Genomic DNA, 18,845 nt, shown 5'->3' with positions numbered 1-18,845 from the left:
ATCACAGATGTCCCTGAAAATCTGACGAAAGCTAGTTTCCTCTCCCTAGGGGAAAAAAAACACACATGTGTATATGCAAGTGAAATTTTGCCTACAATTTCACAAAGTTTATGGACTCTCTGAAGTCTGCCTATGGACCCACTAAAGGTCCATGAACTCTAGGTTAAGAACTTCTGCAATAAACCCACACTTTGTTTTGGCAAGATGAAAAACTTAACTATTACAAAGTATGACTGTTTAAGCTTTCATTCTTTAGGGGCATGTATCTGAAAGGAATAATTTCTTTTTTAATCTCCTATTCCCTAAAAAAATTTGGCTCTGTTATCCCTCCTGTTTAGCCTTAAAATGAGGACCAATTTCCTTTGGGTCAAACCCCAAACTCTTAGTGTCTTGACTTTCTAAATGCTTGACAACTATAGACACTTTAATGAAATCCAAATGGGTGAAATTCAACACTTCATTCTGATGTTCTTTACAGATGTTCTTAATAAGAACACTGAAGAAGTCCTTAGAAACCTAGCTTCACACATCAGCTAAGGGAAGAAATAATTCATTGGAAAATGAAGATAATAAGTAATTCCGGATAATAAGTATCTGTATCCTGTACCAGTCAATATTGTGCACTTACAACATAAACCTGTAATCAACTTTGTAGCGAAGTATGTGACACACAGGGTACAGTCTGCTGATGGACTCCTGGGTAGCAATAGTATTACATCATAGTACCTTCTGACGTTGGATATTTAAATTCGGCTCAGGATAATTTTTCCCCACAAGAGCTTCATTTCTACAAGTGACCATTTCTTTTTCAATAAACTCAGGAAGAAGAAGAAGCTGAAACAATCACCTTCAGTTCTCATAATATTAAAACAATTATTTAAATAGAAATGAAGATAATTACTTTAAAATAAACTTTATGAATGCTAGAGTTTTGTCAGTAGAATGAATGTCATAACACCATCTAGGTAGCTTAGGTTACCATAATCATTTTGTTCTTCTACTCCCTTATTTTCCAACAGTCGATAAAAGCTCACCTGATACCTGTCTTCAAAGCTCTGAATAAAACAGTTACAGCTTGGAAAATGATTTCCCTGAACATTCTTTGAGACCATCTGGAGAGAAGAGTTTGTGTGGACATAAAAGTTTACATTAAACATGTTTACCAATGAATTCACAACTTTGAAGGTGAAAAATAATTCATCTGACAAGGTATTAGTGGTAAGGGCCCTTTTCTTACAATTTTCAAGAGTGTTAGCTTTACAGGAATGTGTGGAAGTGAGGCACATTAACCTAAAAGGGAAGATCAGAAAGAAAGGTACTCCAAATGTTGCATTACATTAAGTCAGAGTTCTGAATTCTGATCCAGAACCTGTCACTCTTGTTTCCTACAGAGCCTTAGGCAATTTACCTCACCCCACTGCTACTCCCCCATTCATCCCTTTCTTCACCCATGAAACAAAGATAATGCTGACCTACCTAATATAAGAAGGTTGTGTTAATTTAATGTCACGTGCAAAATATTCAACAATTTTAAAGCTATTTAGTTAAGTTTTAGTATTTGACAAATTTGTACCTATGCCAAACAGATGGCTACAAAACAAGTGAGACACTATCAATGTGCTTGTGCCTAACACCATCAGTAATTAGAATAACATTAGGTTAGAGGGAGACCAGAGGAAAATAGAAGTATACAGAAAGACAGAGGAAGGCAAAGTTCTAGAATTGGCTTGTACCTTGGGAAAATAACTTGACTTTTTTGCACCTCAATTTCTTCATCCTCAAATGAAATAAAATCCTCTGTGTGGTCCATGTTAATATTCTGTTTATTTTTAAATTTTGTCTCTTTCTGGTAGAATGTAAGCTCCAAGGATGTAGAGACCCTGTGTCTCTGATGCACCTGAGTAATCCTAACATCACCAAAGTAATCCTAACATCGCAGAGTAGCTAGTCATTAAAAATCCAATTATTAGACATTTCCTAAAGTCCCTTTCAGCTCTAATATCTGATTCTTTTTTGAAAACAGTTTATTATGAAAATTTCCAAGTATATAGGAGAGTAGAGAGACTAATGTGACAAACACCCCTCTATTTACCACTCGGCTTTTCCAAGTCTTAATTTCTATATTTGCTTCAGATATAATGAAGAAATAAAATATCATAAATACAACTGAAATCTCCCCTCAATGTGTACTGATCTCTAATTTCTATCCTCTTTCTTTCCAGAGGTATCCACTATGCAGACTCTGGTGCTTATTATTTCCAAGAACATCTTATACTTTCACTATAGTTTTATGAACTACATGTCTTCAAACTTTACATGAATGATAGGTACTTATCATTCTGTAACTTATTTTTTTCCCGTACAACATTATGTGCTTGAGATTAATCTATGCTGATACATTTACTGCTAAACTGGTCATTATAACTACTACATGGTGTTCTATTATGTGAATATTGATGATTTATTTATCCATTCTCATGCTAGGGGACATTGTTTTTTTTTTAGTTTTTCTCTATTACAAACAATATTTCAGAGAATATTCCTGCCCATGTATCCTTCTGCAGATGTGTTTCAGTTTCTCTAGTGGAATCACTGATGTAAAGGGATATGTATCTTTAATTTCACTGGTCTAGGCCAAATATCTGATTCACTTGCCCGTATTCTTACTGAGATGGTTGGTCAAGTTATGTATTTATTTTTTCATTTTCTTTTTTTATTTTGCCCTGGGCAGGAAATGAATGTTAATCAAGTTGACGAGAGCATCATCTTTCTATTTCTAACCTTTTCTAGATATAAACAGATAGAAATAGGGCATAATTATTTTAGAAGTCAAGAAGACTAACATAAAGTAAGGAGCTTTCAGATGGATCTTGATCAGAACCACATAAAAATATGACCATGTCCTGTCATCGCATTATGAAATTTAAAACACAGCACTGTCAATATGTGATGTTGCAAAAACACAGTGCCACATTGTAAACATTGCCGTGGTCTGTGAATAAATCCCTCTGAGAGCTTATGACTCTTTATGACCCAGTTCACGAAATAACTTTTAGAGTAGAGAAACACTGACTTTTTAGATCAAGATAATGGGAAATGTTAAATTCTGACTCATAACACCAACTGAACTACTGTTTTAATGCTGTCCTTAAATAGGCAACATGTCTATTAGTTTAATTTGGTGTTCCAAATGCTGGATCTTATGCAATTCCTTTAGCCTTGTATTTAAGATGATCTATTTGGAAAGATAGGTTATGGGAAAAGTTTCTTAGTCTCAGTCCCTGCAATTAAACAGCTTATGTTTCCTTATTCAATAAATATTAAAATATAATAAAGAATATGAAAGTATTTATATTATCTACTTAATGTAGTTTTTTCTCCTATATTAATTTTCTTATTTAGATAAAAGATGTAGGGCATGAACAATGCAGTTTCACTAGGAGGTTTACCTTGGTAAAAAGACAGGAGCTATTACATTCTGTCTTGTCAATGATCCATGGATAATGGGTCAGCAGGGGATTTAAGAACTGTATCTTTCAGTTCTTGCCAGGGAGATACATCAATGTGCACTGATGTGAACTATAATATGACACACCTTGCAGAACCCTCAAATCCCTTCAGGCACTCTAAGCTGCCTTTATGAAGATAGGGGACTAAAGGTTGTCAGTTAAGGATGGTATTTTGTAAATAATTTCAGTAACAGAATGATTTCCCTATTTCTCCATATTAAATTCTAATGCATAAGAATTAATCCTCAGGTTAAAAAGTCCTTAGTTTTGTTTTGATTGTTTCTATTACATTAGCAGCAGATCTGTTTTAACCAGTAGGGTAAAACAGACCAAATACATGCATTGGTTTATACATACATTATTTTATATATACATTGTTTATTGTTAAGTGGAGGTGGTGGGAAGCAAGTTGAAAAATAGTATTACAGTAGATCCTATTTGTGTGTGATTGTCCAGATTAGTCAGGGTGGGAGCAGGTAATAAGAAACTTACCTTATACATTTATATACTGTTTGAATATTTTAAAATAAGTATGATTGTTTTTATAATCTAAAAAATAAGTAAATTTACTTTTCAATGTAAAAATATTACTTTCAATTAACAATCTTTCGTGTGGTCTTTAAAATTTTAAGAAAGTTTTAAGAAATTAAATTAACAGTCTTCTGTAGGGTCTTTAAAATTTTAAGAAGTTTTAAGAAAACAAATGATTTGTGTTTCAAGTAGAAATCACATTTATTTTCATTGAGTTAATAAAAATTTTCATGGGACAGAAGTGATCTGATTTCTTGATATTTTCTAACTTTTGTGAAATCATCAATACTTTTCTGGAAATGCTCTTTTCCCAAAACCATATATCTTACAAGCTGCAGAGGACTTTATAAATTGTGTAGTGCAAATTCTCATTGTACAGATGAGAAACTGAGTCTCAGAGAAGTTAACTGTCTTGTCCATAAACAGTTTCAGAGCTTAAAAAAATTAAATCCATCTCTGACCTTCATGTTTATGGCTCTTTCTATCAAAAAATGGCCTCCTCCAGCTCTAATTTTAGTGTGATGATAACATAAATAATCTAAAAGCAATTTAGTTTAGCTCTGATTCTAAAACCAGCACACATCCACACCACAATACATAAAGCATTGCTGCAGCAAATGAATGCTCTTTGTAAAAAGCTGAAGTAAGAAGTCATTTGGTGACAATATTTTCCTTAGTAAATTGAAAGAAAATTAATTTTACTCTGTGATTTACCCATTTCAACCAATTATTATAGTCTCTTTCTTCTGCTGCTTTTTAAAATTAGGGAGCAGATCAAGAGAACAAAGAAGAATAAATAAATAAAATTTCAAAGCCAAATATGTCTATTAATGAAAAAATTGAAATTTGGGACAGCAACAATAGAAAATAAAAGTACATGGGAAAGACCACGGAAGGGCAGTAAGCATCAAAGCAGAGGAAAATTTGACAACTTCAAGGACAGTGAGTAAATAAGTAAAGAAAAGGGGGTTGAGATTTGTTTTATGTTTATTATGGTAGGCACATAGTAAATGGCTGATGGATAAGATAAAGGTAATGATGGTGTCAAAGGCTAACGCAGAAGTTCTGTCTCTGATACACATAAGAACTACCTGAAGTGTTTGTTTAAAATAGAGTACTTAGTCTTTATCACCAGAAATTCCAATTCACCCACTGGATTAGGGAAGACACAGAAATAAGTACCTTGGGTAATTCTAATGTTCACACATGAGGAACCCTGGGCTAGAATTGTCGAAGCTCTAAAAAGGGTGAAAATATGGAACCAGGATGAAGAAACCTAGAGAAAAGATAGGAAAAGGAGCTCTGAATGGAAATCAATAAAGAGAGATAAACTAGAAAGTAAAGATGTAACTAAATTAGAAGAATGGTTTAGAAGTGGCATATGAGTGTGTGTGAAAGGAGACAAGCAAAGATTGGTCAGAGGTAGTAAATCACGATGAAAGATTATAAAGATGAGCAAATTAAGGCTTTATTTTAGATTTTAAAAATAAAGATTATTACCCTTTTCCTTTATAAAAGTAATGTGTGCTCATTGTGGAAGAGTTGAAAAATTTAAAAAGGAGAAGAAAAATGTACCCTTAGTTTGTCACTCATGAAGCTGCTGTTAACATTTTGGTATATTTTCTGCTACTCTTTGTTTCTGCTTAGTTTTTGAAAGGTTTTGCTTGTCTTATATAGTTGAGATAATAGTGTCTATGCCTTTTTATATATTTGAAATAATACTGTCTAATACCAACATCTCCTAACACAAGGTGTTTAATGGAAACTTCATTTTAAACATCTGCCTAATATTAACAATAGCCAGTTCTCTTTTCTTTCCTGCTAACAGAACTCAGGTTTGTTCAGGCGGTCAAGGGCTTCAGGCTTAAAGGCTAACTCCATTTCCACTCACAAAAAGTGATTTTTTATTTAGTTTAAGCCAATCATGGTACAATTCTATTCCCCTTATCAGTGATTGGCTGAGGAAAGGGCAAGTGACATACTTCTGACCAAAAAGATATAAGGGCAAATCTATAGGTTAGATTTGTGAAAGAGATTCTTAGTTCCTTAAAAGTGATCCAAGGAAGAGATAATCCCTTTTTCTGCCTAAGGAATGTGTGTCAGGAGGGAGCAGTGGAGCTAGTGCTTGGTGCTGTGGCAGCCATTTTGTGGCCATAAAGGAAGTCCAGTATACACATTAAAGATGGAAGAACAGAAAAGTAGGAAGAATTGATCCTAGTTGATCATGACACTCCAATTAATTACACATCCCTGGACCCTACTTTGAGACTTCTTGTTATGTGAGAAAATATATCTCCTATTACTTAAGCCCTTTTTAGGTGAGTTTTCTGTTCTGTGCAGTAGAAAACATCCTAATGGAGATAGCATGATAATTTACTTAACAATTTTCCTCTTGTGGGCTATAAGGTTACTTACAGTTTTTCACTATCAGTTTTTGCCTGGGATAGTTTCAAGAAAAAAAAGTTACATAGCATAGATAATAAGGTAGCTTGTGTTCGGGGAAAAAAACAACAAGCAATAAAAAAAAAGAAACCAGAATGAACTTGAAATATCTCAGGTCATCAAAGCTGAATCATTCGGAATCTCCACGCCCTTTATTGCTCATTGCTGTCAGCAGAGGTGGTTATCATGACAAGTTACATTATAGAAGAAAAAATTGAGAAATATAGTCTCCATATAACACACTAATAAAGGCAAACACAAATAAACCCCTAAAATACAAAAGTCATTCCTGTTTGCAATGTGTTACATGGTTTCATCAATTGTTTAAATCTTTCCTTATTATAATAATATTAAAATTACTTTGGTAATAAGAAAGGCAACCCATTATGCTAATATTTTTCTTGTATTAAAATTTGCTGTTGATTCTACACAGTGTTTAGTGCAAATGCATCTATTTTGTCATGTTGACAATCTTCAAGAACTCAAAGTTGGGGTAAAAGTATCTGACTGAACATTATTTAAGTGAAGAGGACCAAATGCATGTGCTAATATCAGCAGATGAACAGACAAAATTCCCAGTAACCACCTCTGATTTTATCACTAGTGGTAGTTGAGCCTATTTATAATTTGAGATTTTAGATTTGTTGACTTTTTAAATATTTTGTTATTCTATAGTCAGATTTTAAAAATGCTTCCTCATGTAAAAAAAGGGTGTGCCTGTGCAAAATAGCAATTGTAATTTCTACAATTATAAAGCACTAGTACCACAATGACCTACATTTCAAGGTTAGTATCAGTAAGAACACCTAACACACATTCATAATTTTATATTAACAATTGGTTACAATGTAATTCATTTTTAGAAATTATTTTAAAAACCTTACTGCATAGACTGCAAAATGAGATTACAGTCACAGCTAGAGAGTAAATACCTAACTTGTGCATGAAGTTCTTCAGCACTGTGGTTATGACTCGTGATATTTCCACCTCCTGGCTGGTCTCTTGCCAGGAGCATTGATTCACGAGTTGACTGTGGTAGAGGGTGTAAGGAAAACACAGGCTAATCTAAAACTCAAATAATGACTCTTCTCTGAACCAAAAAAACTAGCAGATCAATTTCCTAAGATACAAGATATTTTCCCTATGATGTCTCATAAATTTGTTCATTTCCTGTATACGTGGACAGTCTAAAGAAGAAGAAAACAAAACCCAGAATTTGGAGAGGATCTCACTGTTTAAAAGTTCACCTGGCTGGGCGTGGTGGCTCACCCCTGGAATCTCAGCACTTTGGGAGGCCAAGGCAGGCGGATCACTTGAGATTAGGCATTCGAGACCAGCCTGGCCAACATGGTAAAACCCTGTCTCTACGAAAAATACAAAAATTAGCCAGGCATGGTGGTGGGTGCCTGTAATCCCAGCTACTTGGGAGGCTGAGGCAAGAGAATAATTTAGAACCCAGTGGGTGGAGGTTGCAGTGAGCCAAGATTGTGCCACTGCACTCCAGCCTGGGCAATGAGTGAGACTTTGTCTTAAAAATAAAAATAAAAAGTTCACCTAAGATCATGAAGCGTATGTAGAAAAAGTCTACCCTGACAGAAGCTAGATCCTTTCTGAGCCTAGACGAATGCTGGATTTAAGTGTCTAGATTGAGGGTGTTAAATTAGCCCTATCATAGGTTTTTAAATTACCTAAGTAGCCAAGATTCCAAAAATGTGTCACTGGATATAGAAAGGCAGAAACTGATCAAGAAAATCAGTGGAATTTAGCACAGGGCTTGGCACATGAAAAGCATAAAATAAGCATTTATTAAATTAATGAGTAAATAAATTAATTATGAATAAATTAACCTTAACTTTTAAAGTAGTTTGTGTATCAGATGGGGAATTGCTTTCTCCACTTTCTCCTCTCTTCTTCCTCTTTCCCTTCTGATTCTCATTTCTTCAAATAAAATAAATGGAGAGGAACAGTTTTCTGGTTATACCTATCTATATATTCCTGTAATAGGGACTTCAAGGATATGCCTGTAGCTTGATAGCGAACAAGGGTCATTCTTTGATAATTGGACTGAACCCTGTGCAATGGAACTGTGACACTTGTAGTCAGTAGGGGTGGGTGGGGCTGTGAGATTGACTATGTAGAAAAAGCCTGCAGGATTAGGGGGGCTTTAGGGACAGTCAATGTTAACTCTGCCCTAAAGTATTCAAATCTTCTGTACCAACGTGGGCAGGATCTTGAGAGAGAAGAGGGCAGGGAGGTCACTGAGTTAATTCTGTACAAACAAAAGAAAGCAAACAGCTGTTTCATTCCTCTAAATAACACAGGCACATGCACTCCATACTCCATCCCTGCCCCTACTCCTCAGGAAGACTTTGGGCTCATCCCATGCTGGGGAATGCATTTGTGTGAGCATTAGGCACACAGGCTGGTGACTGGACACTTTGTTGGAGAGAATTAATTTCTGGTGAGAGATAAACATGACTTCTAGCCTGCTCCCCTGAAAACAGAGGAAGGAATTAGTCAGGAACACTTTTTGAAACCTCTTAGTAGGTTGTATTGAACAAGGTACTGTTGAGAAATTTTGAGTCTAGTCTTCAAGTCTCTATCTACTTTTCTGGAAGATTCTAAGGTAAAAACATAGGGCATGTTGCTTGGAATCACCCTGAAAGTGAAACATGCCATCCCCACACAAATATACAAATTTTTTAAACATCTGATAATGCCTTGTTTAACCCGTTGTTCCATATTAAATAGTTTGTAAGAGCCTACTGGGCCACAGGTTCCTCTGTCATTCCCCCTTTAAGTTAAATCACTTTCCTTCCAGTCTCTGCATAGTACTACTCTTTATCTCCTTCCAAAGCCCTCCACCCAAATCCTACACTATACTTCAGGGTTGTCACTATACTAGAGTCATGTTCCCCGGGAACCATTTAGGAAAGGTTGAAATGCCTCAGAAGGTGACTACATGTTTGTCATGAGCTCTATACATGGAGTAACCTGCACTTCTGGCATTTTCCCAGGGACAAAGACCAACCAGTGGTGGAAACCTCACCGGTAGCCTAACTCAGTTTGCTTTGCAGAAAAATCCTAACCTTCTAGAAGAAAGGATCCCCACCCTTAGAAAGAAATATTTTGTGAACATAGCTAACTGGTTTCTCCTTTCTCCTCTTCTCTCCCGTCTTCTTGAAGATTGTATCTTCCTGTACTCTTCTGTAGGATTTTAGACTTCCCTCCTGAAGACAGGATAAAGTTTCTGTCTATAGTGATAAATCATAGTGTTCAAAGTCTAATGGTAAGAGAAGTTGCCCATCATAAATTGTGACAATAGGCCAAGGACTTTTCAAAAATGAAGTGGTAAGAAGCTCCCACCTCTTCTACGCTTCCTGCTTCTTCCCATCCTGTGCTTTCAAGTGGGACAACCATGGAAGTTGCATGTTATATTAAGATATTACATTTATCTGAGGGAATAATACACAAGTAATTGAAATAAACAAAAGGGGATAAAACCTCAGGGGCATCAATGTTTTAATATCTTTGCAAAACAAAGAAACAGCCCAATTGTCTAATTCCAAAATGCCACCGTATAAAAAGGGAAGGGCTGAAGTTGCAGATTGAGAAGTCTGAGAAATCCTATTTTTTTAAACTTAGGGATAAAGAATGCCCTTCAGTATTGAATTGTATAGAGAAGGCTCACTCTTCCCGAATCTAGAGGAAAAACAGAATTTAAATAGCAAGACACCTTTGCAGGAGTGTTGAAACAAACAAGAAAAAGTTTTATTTTGAAAATACAGTCTTTAAAGATAAAATTTGGCTTCCATTTTCCATATCTAGGCGCATCCAACAAGATCCAAAAACAAACAAAACAACAAAACAAAGACCCACAACATTATGTACAGAGCTCTAAAATGAGCTGTGAATATCTACAAAAAACTAGCATATACTCTTTGTGAAGGGATGTAGTGTGTGGCTTTCTACAGTTCTCAGTCCCCCAGAAGAAGAGTTAACTCCCTGGAGCTGCAGGTGCGGTTGCAGCAAGGGAAGAGCTGGGGTCAGTGAATGGCTAGGGGTGCGACCCCCCGGGAAGGAGACGTGGAGAGGTGTCGGGGGAGGGGAGCAGCGGCGGCACGGGACAGATCCTGGGCTTCTCTAGAAGTCCTGCCGCGGGGTGTGAGTCAGGCTGTGCCGCCGCAGATCACAGTTTCGCCTGAACACTTTGCCGCACTGCTCGCAGCTGTAGGGCTTGATGTCTGTATGGGTGAGAAGGTGAGTTTTCAGATTACTTCTCTGATTAAAGGTTCTTCCACATGTGGGACATTTGTGTGGAGATTCCTGTTCAGATGTGAAGCAAGCAAAGGATTAATCCTTCACACCACCACTGCACCCTTTTCAATAGTTTCTGTCTTATCGGTATCACAAGCGTTAACATAACACTCGCATGACAACAAAAGAGGGGACTTGCAGGAACAAATCTGTGCTCCTAATCCTCCAATCATGAAAACACACGTGCAGGCATACACAGAGGCCCGATTACACTGATAACTTCGGAGGTAGACCCGCGGCCACCTCGGTGGGCTTTGTGATTTCCAGCTCTTCACATTTCATCACCATGTCATAGGCAGGAAAAGGAGGAAGGAAAAACTCTAATCCTCTCTTAAGGAACAACATTCTCCTGGGTAATAAGGCTCCTCTTTGCTGGAAAACTAAACTATTCCTCAATGTCCTGAAAGGTACAAATTATGAGGCCCCTGGGAAAGAGAACGTATGGGATTTCACTATGCCTCCATTATCAAAATTACCTTTATTTCCTCCTAAACACGAAAGTTTTAAATGCAGGGCAGATTGGATGAAAAAAATTCTAAAATTAGGGTTTATGATAATCAAAGTGGCCTGTTTTTTAAGAAAAATATAAAAATGCTTTATGTTAAATAAGATTAATTTTATATATAAAAAAAATCGAGAGTGTTGCTTTTCCCCACATAGAGAACTAATCTAAACAGAGCCTTTTACGAGAAAGAGTCTGCCATTGAACACCTTTTGCAAAGCAGTAATGATAAAATGAACCAGCCACTGTTTTAAAACAAGAAAACAAACTTACCTGCATGTGTAAAGTTTTGTGAACTGCTAGAGTTCTAGACTGACAAAATCCTTTCCCACACTCCTGACATTTGAAGGGTTTTTCTTTGGAATGGATATACCTGAAAATTAATATAAGGTTTCATTGAAATAACTTTGCCCCATGATGAAGAGTTACTTTTAGCAATTACTTAAAAGGAAGTCACGGAAGAACAAAAGAAACAAGATTTCCATTTATGTTTTTAGATTTTTTTTTTTTTCCTGTGTAATTCTGTTTATGGTTAATCTCAACAAACAGCTTCTCTTCAAAATGTTCACTGGCCTGCGGGTTTTATCTACACTTGATCGCCCTCTCTGGTGTTTTCTGGAGCTCAAAACCCCGCTGAACGGGCCTTTCTTGGCCTCCATGGTTTTCTCTGGGATTTAAATTGGCCAAATCAGGATGTAAGGCAAAGCCGAGTTTAGAGGTGCTAATTTTAGTGAATCCCTTAACGGCCTCGGAGGATGGGTACAGAAGTCTCATCTCTGGGGAACAGCAGGTAGAGTCCAGAAAAGATACCCCTAAAAAGGTCTCCCCAACTCCTGAGAAGTTTTTACCCAAGGATAACACTTACATTATTGTATGTCTTCAATTGCCTTGTATTAATGCAGAGTTTAAGGTCGTGGAAGGCAGGTGGGAGTTGTTTGTAAATTCGGTGACCGCAAGACCCCCCCTCCACACACACACAAATACAGCTTAAAAGAAAGGTCCCCATGGCAGGCTCTGGGGTGCACTTAGGTGGGGGGCGAGGGGCAAAACCCAACAGAAGTAGCCTGATTGCAGGCAGGACCGGCACCCCAGGGTCCCTCGGTTCTTCTGCACCACTCCTCACCGCACCGGGAAGAGACAGGATAACCATCCCAGGACTAAGGCCAACGAATTGTTCCTGTCCAAGGCTGAGGAAAGGCCCTCCCTCATCCCAAACAAGAACATAGCAGGAGCCGCTGGGGGGGAAGAAAGAGTAGATGTTGGGAGTTAGCTGAACCGGGCTGGGGAGCGTGATTGAGGGTGTATTTTAGATCACAGGGGATTATAAAGACACTTGGGATGTCTATCAGGACTCGGTGTGTCCAGAACAAATTCACTTTCCCTCTCCCGGCCATCCTCCTTGCCCGCCTCACCTGTGATCCCGCAGGTGATCTTGCCTCCGGAAGGCCTTGTGGCAGATGTCACACGTGTACGGCCTCTCGTCCGTGTGGGTCCTCTCATGGATGAGCAAATTGTAGGATTTGGTAAAGTGTCTGCCGCAAAACTTGCAGATAAACTCTTTTTTCGTTTTGGATGGCAACCTTCCTCGAGAGGGCTTTCTGTCCGGAGTCAATTTACTGAGGCCCGAGATGGGGCTACCCAGCCCCGGACTCAGCTTGGTTAGGTCTCCCATCTTAGGTGGATCTTCTTGCGTGGCAGCCACTGCCAAATTGGCAAAGTCAAAACGGGGCCGGTCTTTGTGCAGGGCTGGGAGGACATGGGCAATGGCCCCCTGCTTGGGGTGGAATAGGTGGGTGGTAAAAGGCAGGGCCGGGAAGGGGAAGCGTGCGTCCACGAGGCCCTGCGCCGCCGCCATCTCCGTGATGGTGGAGCGGGTGATCTCGTGCACATTGGGATACCCCAGCGTCCAGTGGTTCATGTGCATGGTCTGTACCGCGCTGAGACCGTACAGGCCCTGCAGGTGGTCCACTGTGGCCGGGAAAGTATTCACGGCCTGCAGGAAGGAGTAATTGGTGAGCTGCAGCGACGGGTGGAGCGGGATGGGCGCTGGCAGGGCCTTGCTCCCCATTTTCCGGGATGCTGGGGGGCTGAGGGGACCACCCCTTTCTTCCAGGAATCAGAGGCAGGAGTGCGTGGGGCTCCGACAAAAACTCAGTGAGACAACAGCACGTAGAGAAAGCCCTAAAAATGGCAGGGAAGAGAGGGAGAGACCATGACTATAATCCAAGGTTGCTCCTTCTGCCCTCTGGCACTCACACAGGTTACCACACTCACCCAAGTCTCCCTCCCCACCTGACTTCAAGACCCCCAAAAGAAGCCGTGAGGGGACCTCGTGGCACCTGCTCAAGTCCGCATGCAGATCAGCCCTGGGCCACAGCAAGAAATGTTCCACTGGAAAGCGGGCGCCCAAAGGAAGGAAGGTCGGATTCAGACTCTGGACAGATACAGATCGGTCCAACGAAAGGCGGACAGTGGGGCAGCACCCAGCCCAACCCAGCCCACCTTCCCCAAGCCCGTCAGGTGAAGCTCAGTCAACCACAACGCCAATGCCGGCAGGCCGGGGCGAGCCTCTGTTGCCGCTGCGCCTCGGAGCTCCCGGGAACGGTGGGTTAACGTATGGGTGGTGGGATCCCACGCGCTGCGCTGCTGCCGCGCCCTGCGGCCCTGCGGCCGCCTTTCCCGCGCTTACCCGGACCGCAAGCCGGCGTGCAAGAGCAAAGCCGGTGCGCTTCATCCTTCTGGGCCAGAGGGCCCTGGGAAGGGCTCGCCTCGCCCCCCACTGACCTCGGAGGTTTTCTTTTTCCTTCTCTGCCCTTAGTCCCATTTATCAGCGGTGACGGGCCGCAGGAAAGAAAAGTGACACCTCAGGGGCTGGATTCGGCCTAGAATCGCCCCCTCCTCCTCCAGGGGCTCTCCTCCCAACCCTCCACTAAGATCCCTTCCAGATGGTTCAGGCTCCCAGGGGGTGGGATGGGGGCAGAGAACATCCCTGAGGCTGGAGGAACCCCTTTTCCCAGACTGAGTGCCAAGCTCTCGGGAGGCCTGAGCTGCTTCCCAGTCTGGCACCGAGAAGCGACCCCTGCATCCCTCCACCCGGTAGGCCCCAGGAGACCAGAGAGGAGAGAGAAGACAGGGGAGAGGAGAGAGGAGAGCGCTCCGGGGAGGGAGAGGAAAGGAGCTGCAGCGGAGCCGCAGTAGGCCAAGCACAGGGTGGCCCTGCTGGCCTGCAGGAACCTTGTCCGTTGGCCTAGAGGTGAGTGTGGCTGTGCTCCCGCCACCAGGACGCCCGGCCTGGGCCTAAGCAGGGCACTTCCCCTCTCCTGGTGCTCCCAATGGCAACACAGGTCTGATTTCAGATCCAGGTTCCCGGGAGCACCTCACGTACATTCACGGCGGGCCCACATTCTCCCACGGCCAGCCCCGTTTTAGAAAGGAGTTCTGCCAGCTCGGGGGACCAGGGCCTTCCCTCTGCCAGCCCCCCAGGTGTAGGAGTCAGAGCTAAGCACCAGTCTGTGCCACCAACCGCCAAGCCTGGCATTTGAACCCAGTGGGAAGGCAGGAGAGATTCCAGCCTTCCCTTCCCACCCAACCCCTTCCTGCGCCTAAGTTGTCCTCTTTAGCGTGTTGTGAAGTACTGCCTGTGGTTCCATCTGTGAGCAGACTTAGGGGGCTACGCTAATGACAGTGCGTTCTGGCAAGGCAGGATCTGGCTGCCTCTGCGGGGCCCACACCTTCTTCCGTTTGGAAGGGCTCCGGGACAGAGATTTATTAACGAATCCCTTCTGCTTGGTGGTATGCGGTCTGGGAGTTCAGGCTAGGAGTTAATGAGAGGTGTGTAACAGTCAGAGGGTCTCAGTCAGACCATTCAACCGCAACTGCAAACCCCCATTAGTAATCAACTTTCCCACCACAAATCACGATTATTTTTGCTCAGCGGCAACTCTCTTAGGGAGGCAGGAAAAAAGGATTCTACTAACATTCCTGGTAATCTATCTGATTATTTCCCTTTCAATTAAAAATAATAAATTACACCCTTATTTCCCTTTGTATAATGAGGATTTTCCAGAGATTCAAAATATTATTTTTCCCTTCGTGTTGAAAAGCAACCTCTTTCCCGTAGAGAGGAAACCGAAATTATTATTTGGGTGTATTCCCAGACTAGATTTCTTAGAAATAAATACAGGAGGCAAAGCACAACTCCCACCACAGGGTGTATGTGTTGAGGTGGGGAGCGGGTGTGGGGGGGAGCGGTGTCAGCTTGAGTACTGCTGTGACCTGTGATTTCTACTCCAAAGGCACAGCAAACTCCGCCATAAAGGTTACACTGCCACAAAGTTGAGTGCCATCTTCTTTCCCTTTTCTCTGAATGGTTTATAACACAGAAATTAACGACTAGTATATTTCAGGTTCATGTTAGCAAAAAAAAAAAAAAAAGTGCTATTTCATAGTGCCTGTTTAATTTGCAGAGCATATAGTTTCTTCATAGGGGAAGAGCAAACCATTGGTCCTTTTGAAACCCTTTTAGAAACAGAACTACCTTAAATATCCACCAATGGCTCTTGCCACAAATAATTAGGAGGGTTAAATTTCCACACTGCCATTGAGTTGCTGGAAATGTATGTCAAAAGAAGTATTTTAAGTGAAGGCAGAGATCCTAAAGTACTTTCGTTTTGTCTAGAGCTGAGCCTTGTAATTCCCACACTCCCTTTCAGGAAATAACAGCGATCTTCTTCTGCTGTCATTTCTCCACCGTCCTGTTTCAGACCACTGGTTACTTTTAATTTTGCAAGGAAATAAACTTAAACCAATGAAAAGGCATAAATATGTTGGTGGAACTGAGGCTATTTTTCTTTCATCAGTCTTCTTCACAGGAATTTCCAGGCATGTGGAGAAATTTTGTAAAATTTAGTTGACTGGCTGTCAACAAGGGAGATGTGTACACACTTAGTTCAGTGAAGCTTTCAAAACATTGGAGAAAAAAGTTAAGAAGTAACTTGATAGGGAGTTTTGCTCTTTGGTAATGGTATTATTACACTGAATTATCTAAAAATAATATACAGTCAGGGTTCATCCGCTAAAACCTGTGCATTGGTATCTGAGAGAAATGACTGATGGTTAGATAGATAGGCTCACTGAAATTCAGCCCAAACCGCAGTAGAATTTTATATAAATTAGAGAGCTATAGACTAAGTAGATCAAAGATCATTAAAAAGAAAAAAATTGTTTAAGGACAGATTGTGAGGGCCAGACTGTATCAGGTGAATAGAGAAACGGCTGCGAATTTCCTGTCCCTTCAGAGCGCCTCTGCCTTCCCAAGGAGTTAATTAAATTAAGATGCCTTCCGCATAATCTGGGTTCTGTTTCTCTCTGCTCCCCTTGCTCCCCCTGCGTGAGTAATTTTCTTGTTCTGCTCAGGACTGCAGTTTGTTTAGCAGAGAAAGTGGCTGTCTGCGCCCTTTCGCTTTGGGAAACGCCAGCCCCCTTTTGTTCTCTGCTAACAGGTAGGAAGACAGATCGGGGCTCCCTCCACAAACACCTTTTCCTCGCTCCTTCTTTGTACAACTGCAACTCCTTTCTCACTTGCCATTTCTCGGGAATCCGAGCGTTTAAGCCCCCGGGGAGTTTGCTTTTGGCCCCCCCTCAGTCAGGACTGGAAGGTGGGAGGAAAATTTAAAAGCCAGCACAAGGTTGACAAATTACCGAGAACTGAACTATTTCCCTCTTGAAATGCGCCTTCAGCGTCGCTGGCTGGGCAGGCACCGGGTGTCCGGGCCCGTCCACGCTGCGCTGCCGCGGCTGCCCCGGGACGAGTCGACCAGGGCTTGCTAGGACAGGGGCAGAAACACCATGGGGTTTTGGGGTTTGATCTCAGTGTACGTCGATCGGCTTTTATAAGAAGTCTTGCCGACCGCTTAGATTAAATATCCCAAAACAAAACTAAGAAACCATACGTAGAAGTGTGTGTGGCTGGGTGTTAGCTGGGAGTTGCATGCCAGGGACCCAAGGAAGTGAGAAATACAGTGCCCTGGGATTGCATCCCCATGATCTATTTTCACATCTAAACTTGGGGCACACCAGACCGAGAATCTGAACGCCTCTTGCACCCCCAAACCCTTCCTTCCAAAGGGCGGCTACAGCCCCTTCCCAGGGCGGACACTCACCTCCTGCAGAAAGGTCTGCCTGCTCAGCAGCGCTCAAACCCGGTCCAGGCAGCGAGGCGCACAGTTTGGAAAGGTCATTGAGTCCACGCCTGGCAAACTTTTTTTTCCGCGCGGAGTCGCAGGAGTCGCGGACATGATCTGGAGGACGCGAGCAGCGAAAGCAAGAGCAGATCCACGTCTTCTTCAGAGTCTGTGGACGCGGACTGTGTAAAGACCCGGGGTGCTTGGGGCAGGCGTTCAGCGCTCGCCCAGAACCTCGCTGTTCCGCGAACCTCTCGCTGCCGACTCCAGCTGAGGTCGGAGCCCACAGCCTTGCAAGGCCATCACCCTCCAGCAGCAAGCACGCCGAGCTCCGTCCCCGCCCGCGTCCCTCCCCAGGCTGCCCCAGGCCGCCCCAGGCCGGGAGTCTTGGGCTTTAGTAGCGGCCCCGCCTCCCCTTCGGGCGGGCGTCCCGCCGCCGAGCTGGGCCCTCAGCGCCCTGGCTCCGCCTTCGCGCCCGGCGTCTGCTAATGGTCCACTCTGTTTACTTGTGTTTGGATAGCAACTGAGCCTTAAAGGCACAGGTTTGCTCGAGGCTTCCCTCGAGCAGCCGTAGGTGACTCAGTTCAAAATTCACATACAAACACAATGCCCACCCCCTTTCTTCTCGTTGCCACTTTTCCTTATACTATTAGAAACTCAACAACTGCTTCTCTGCCTCTCAAAGACCCTGCAGAGAATCCCAAAGGGCATTTAGTAATTTTATTTGGTGCGCTCGCCGGCTTCATTTGCACATCTTAACACGTTCAATACAACTACCTTCACCGTAGAGTAAAATAAATCAGTTCTAGACTGTATTCTCCAGCATAAATCACTCTTTCCCCAATTTTGAACAGCTTTGTACATACTTTTGGTCAATTATGACTACATGTGTAGTCTGCTTTCGCCTGCTGTTTTCTAAACGAAGTTTGTTTACAGAGGTGGCAATTGACTAATTTAGTAATTATTGCAAAGACGCGTGGAATGCCCCAGGAGAAATTTCTTCCAATATTTAAGCTTTAATCGGCAAATGTTCATTTCTTACGCAGTAAACCAACTTGGTTAAAAGAGTGGGCATCTGCAACCCATTGGCAAACAATAAAGAATCCATCTGGAATGGGTGAAGAACATTTTTAAAATTTAGGAAAATGCGATTCTAGTTTTTCAAAACATTTACATCGTCATTCCCAGGAAAAATTGAGTCCATTGTTCAGTCGCCAGGAAAGTTAATCGAATTCAAAGTGCAGTGATACATTTTTCAGGTTCTTCTAAAGGTTTGGTCTTGTGTGAGTGTAACTGCAAAAGCACTTCAACCACTCTGGAATAGGGGCGACAGAGTGACAGGAAGGGAATGATACACACCCA

At 41.9% G+C, this 18,845-nt stretch overlaps 1 protein-coding gene across 2 annotated transcripts; it reads right to left on the bottom strand.

Moving 5' to 3' along the window:
- Nucleotides 1–10,231: 10,231 nt before the first annotated feature.
- Nucleotides 10,232–17,892, bottom strand: OSR2 (odd-skipped related transciption factor 2). 2 transcript variants are annotated; one of them, XM_025393763.1, is made up of 4 exons: nucleotides 17,463–17,892; nucleotides 12,714–13,482; nucleotides 11,575–11,674; nucleotides 10,232–10,808 (listed from the first exon to the last, which is right to left on the bottom strand). In XM_025393763.1, exons 2-4 carry the CDS (start codon nucleotides 13,367–13,369, stop codon nucleotides 10,626–10,628), a joined length of 939 nt encoding a protein of 312 aa, XP_025249548.1. In that variant the 5' UTR covers nucleotides 13,370–13,482; nucleotides 17,463–17,892; the 3' UTR covers nucleotides 10,232–10,625. The 2 variants fall into 2 exon arrangements, with proteins under 2 accessions (XP_025249548.1, XP_025249549.1); XM_025393764.1 differs by having other exon boundaries at nucleotides 10,232–10,726.
- Nucleotides 17,893–18,845: the final 953 nt, after the last annotated feature.

This window comes from Theropithecus gelada, chromosome 8 (genome assembly GCF_003255815.1).
Source record: "Theropithecus gelada isolate Dixy chromosome 8, Tgel_1.0, whole genome shotgun sequence".
Lineage (NCBI taxonomy): Eukaryota > Metazoa > Chordata > Mammalia > Primates > Cercopithecidae > Theropithecus > Theropithecus gelada.
The sequence above is the reverse complement of the archived record's forward strand: the minus strand, read 5'-3'. Positions and strand labels throughout refer to the sequence as shown.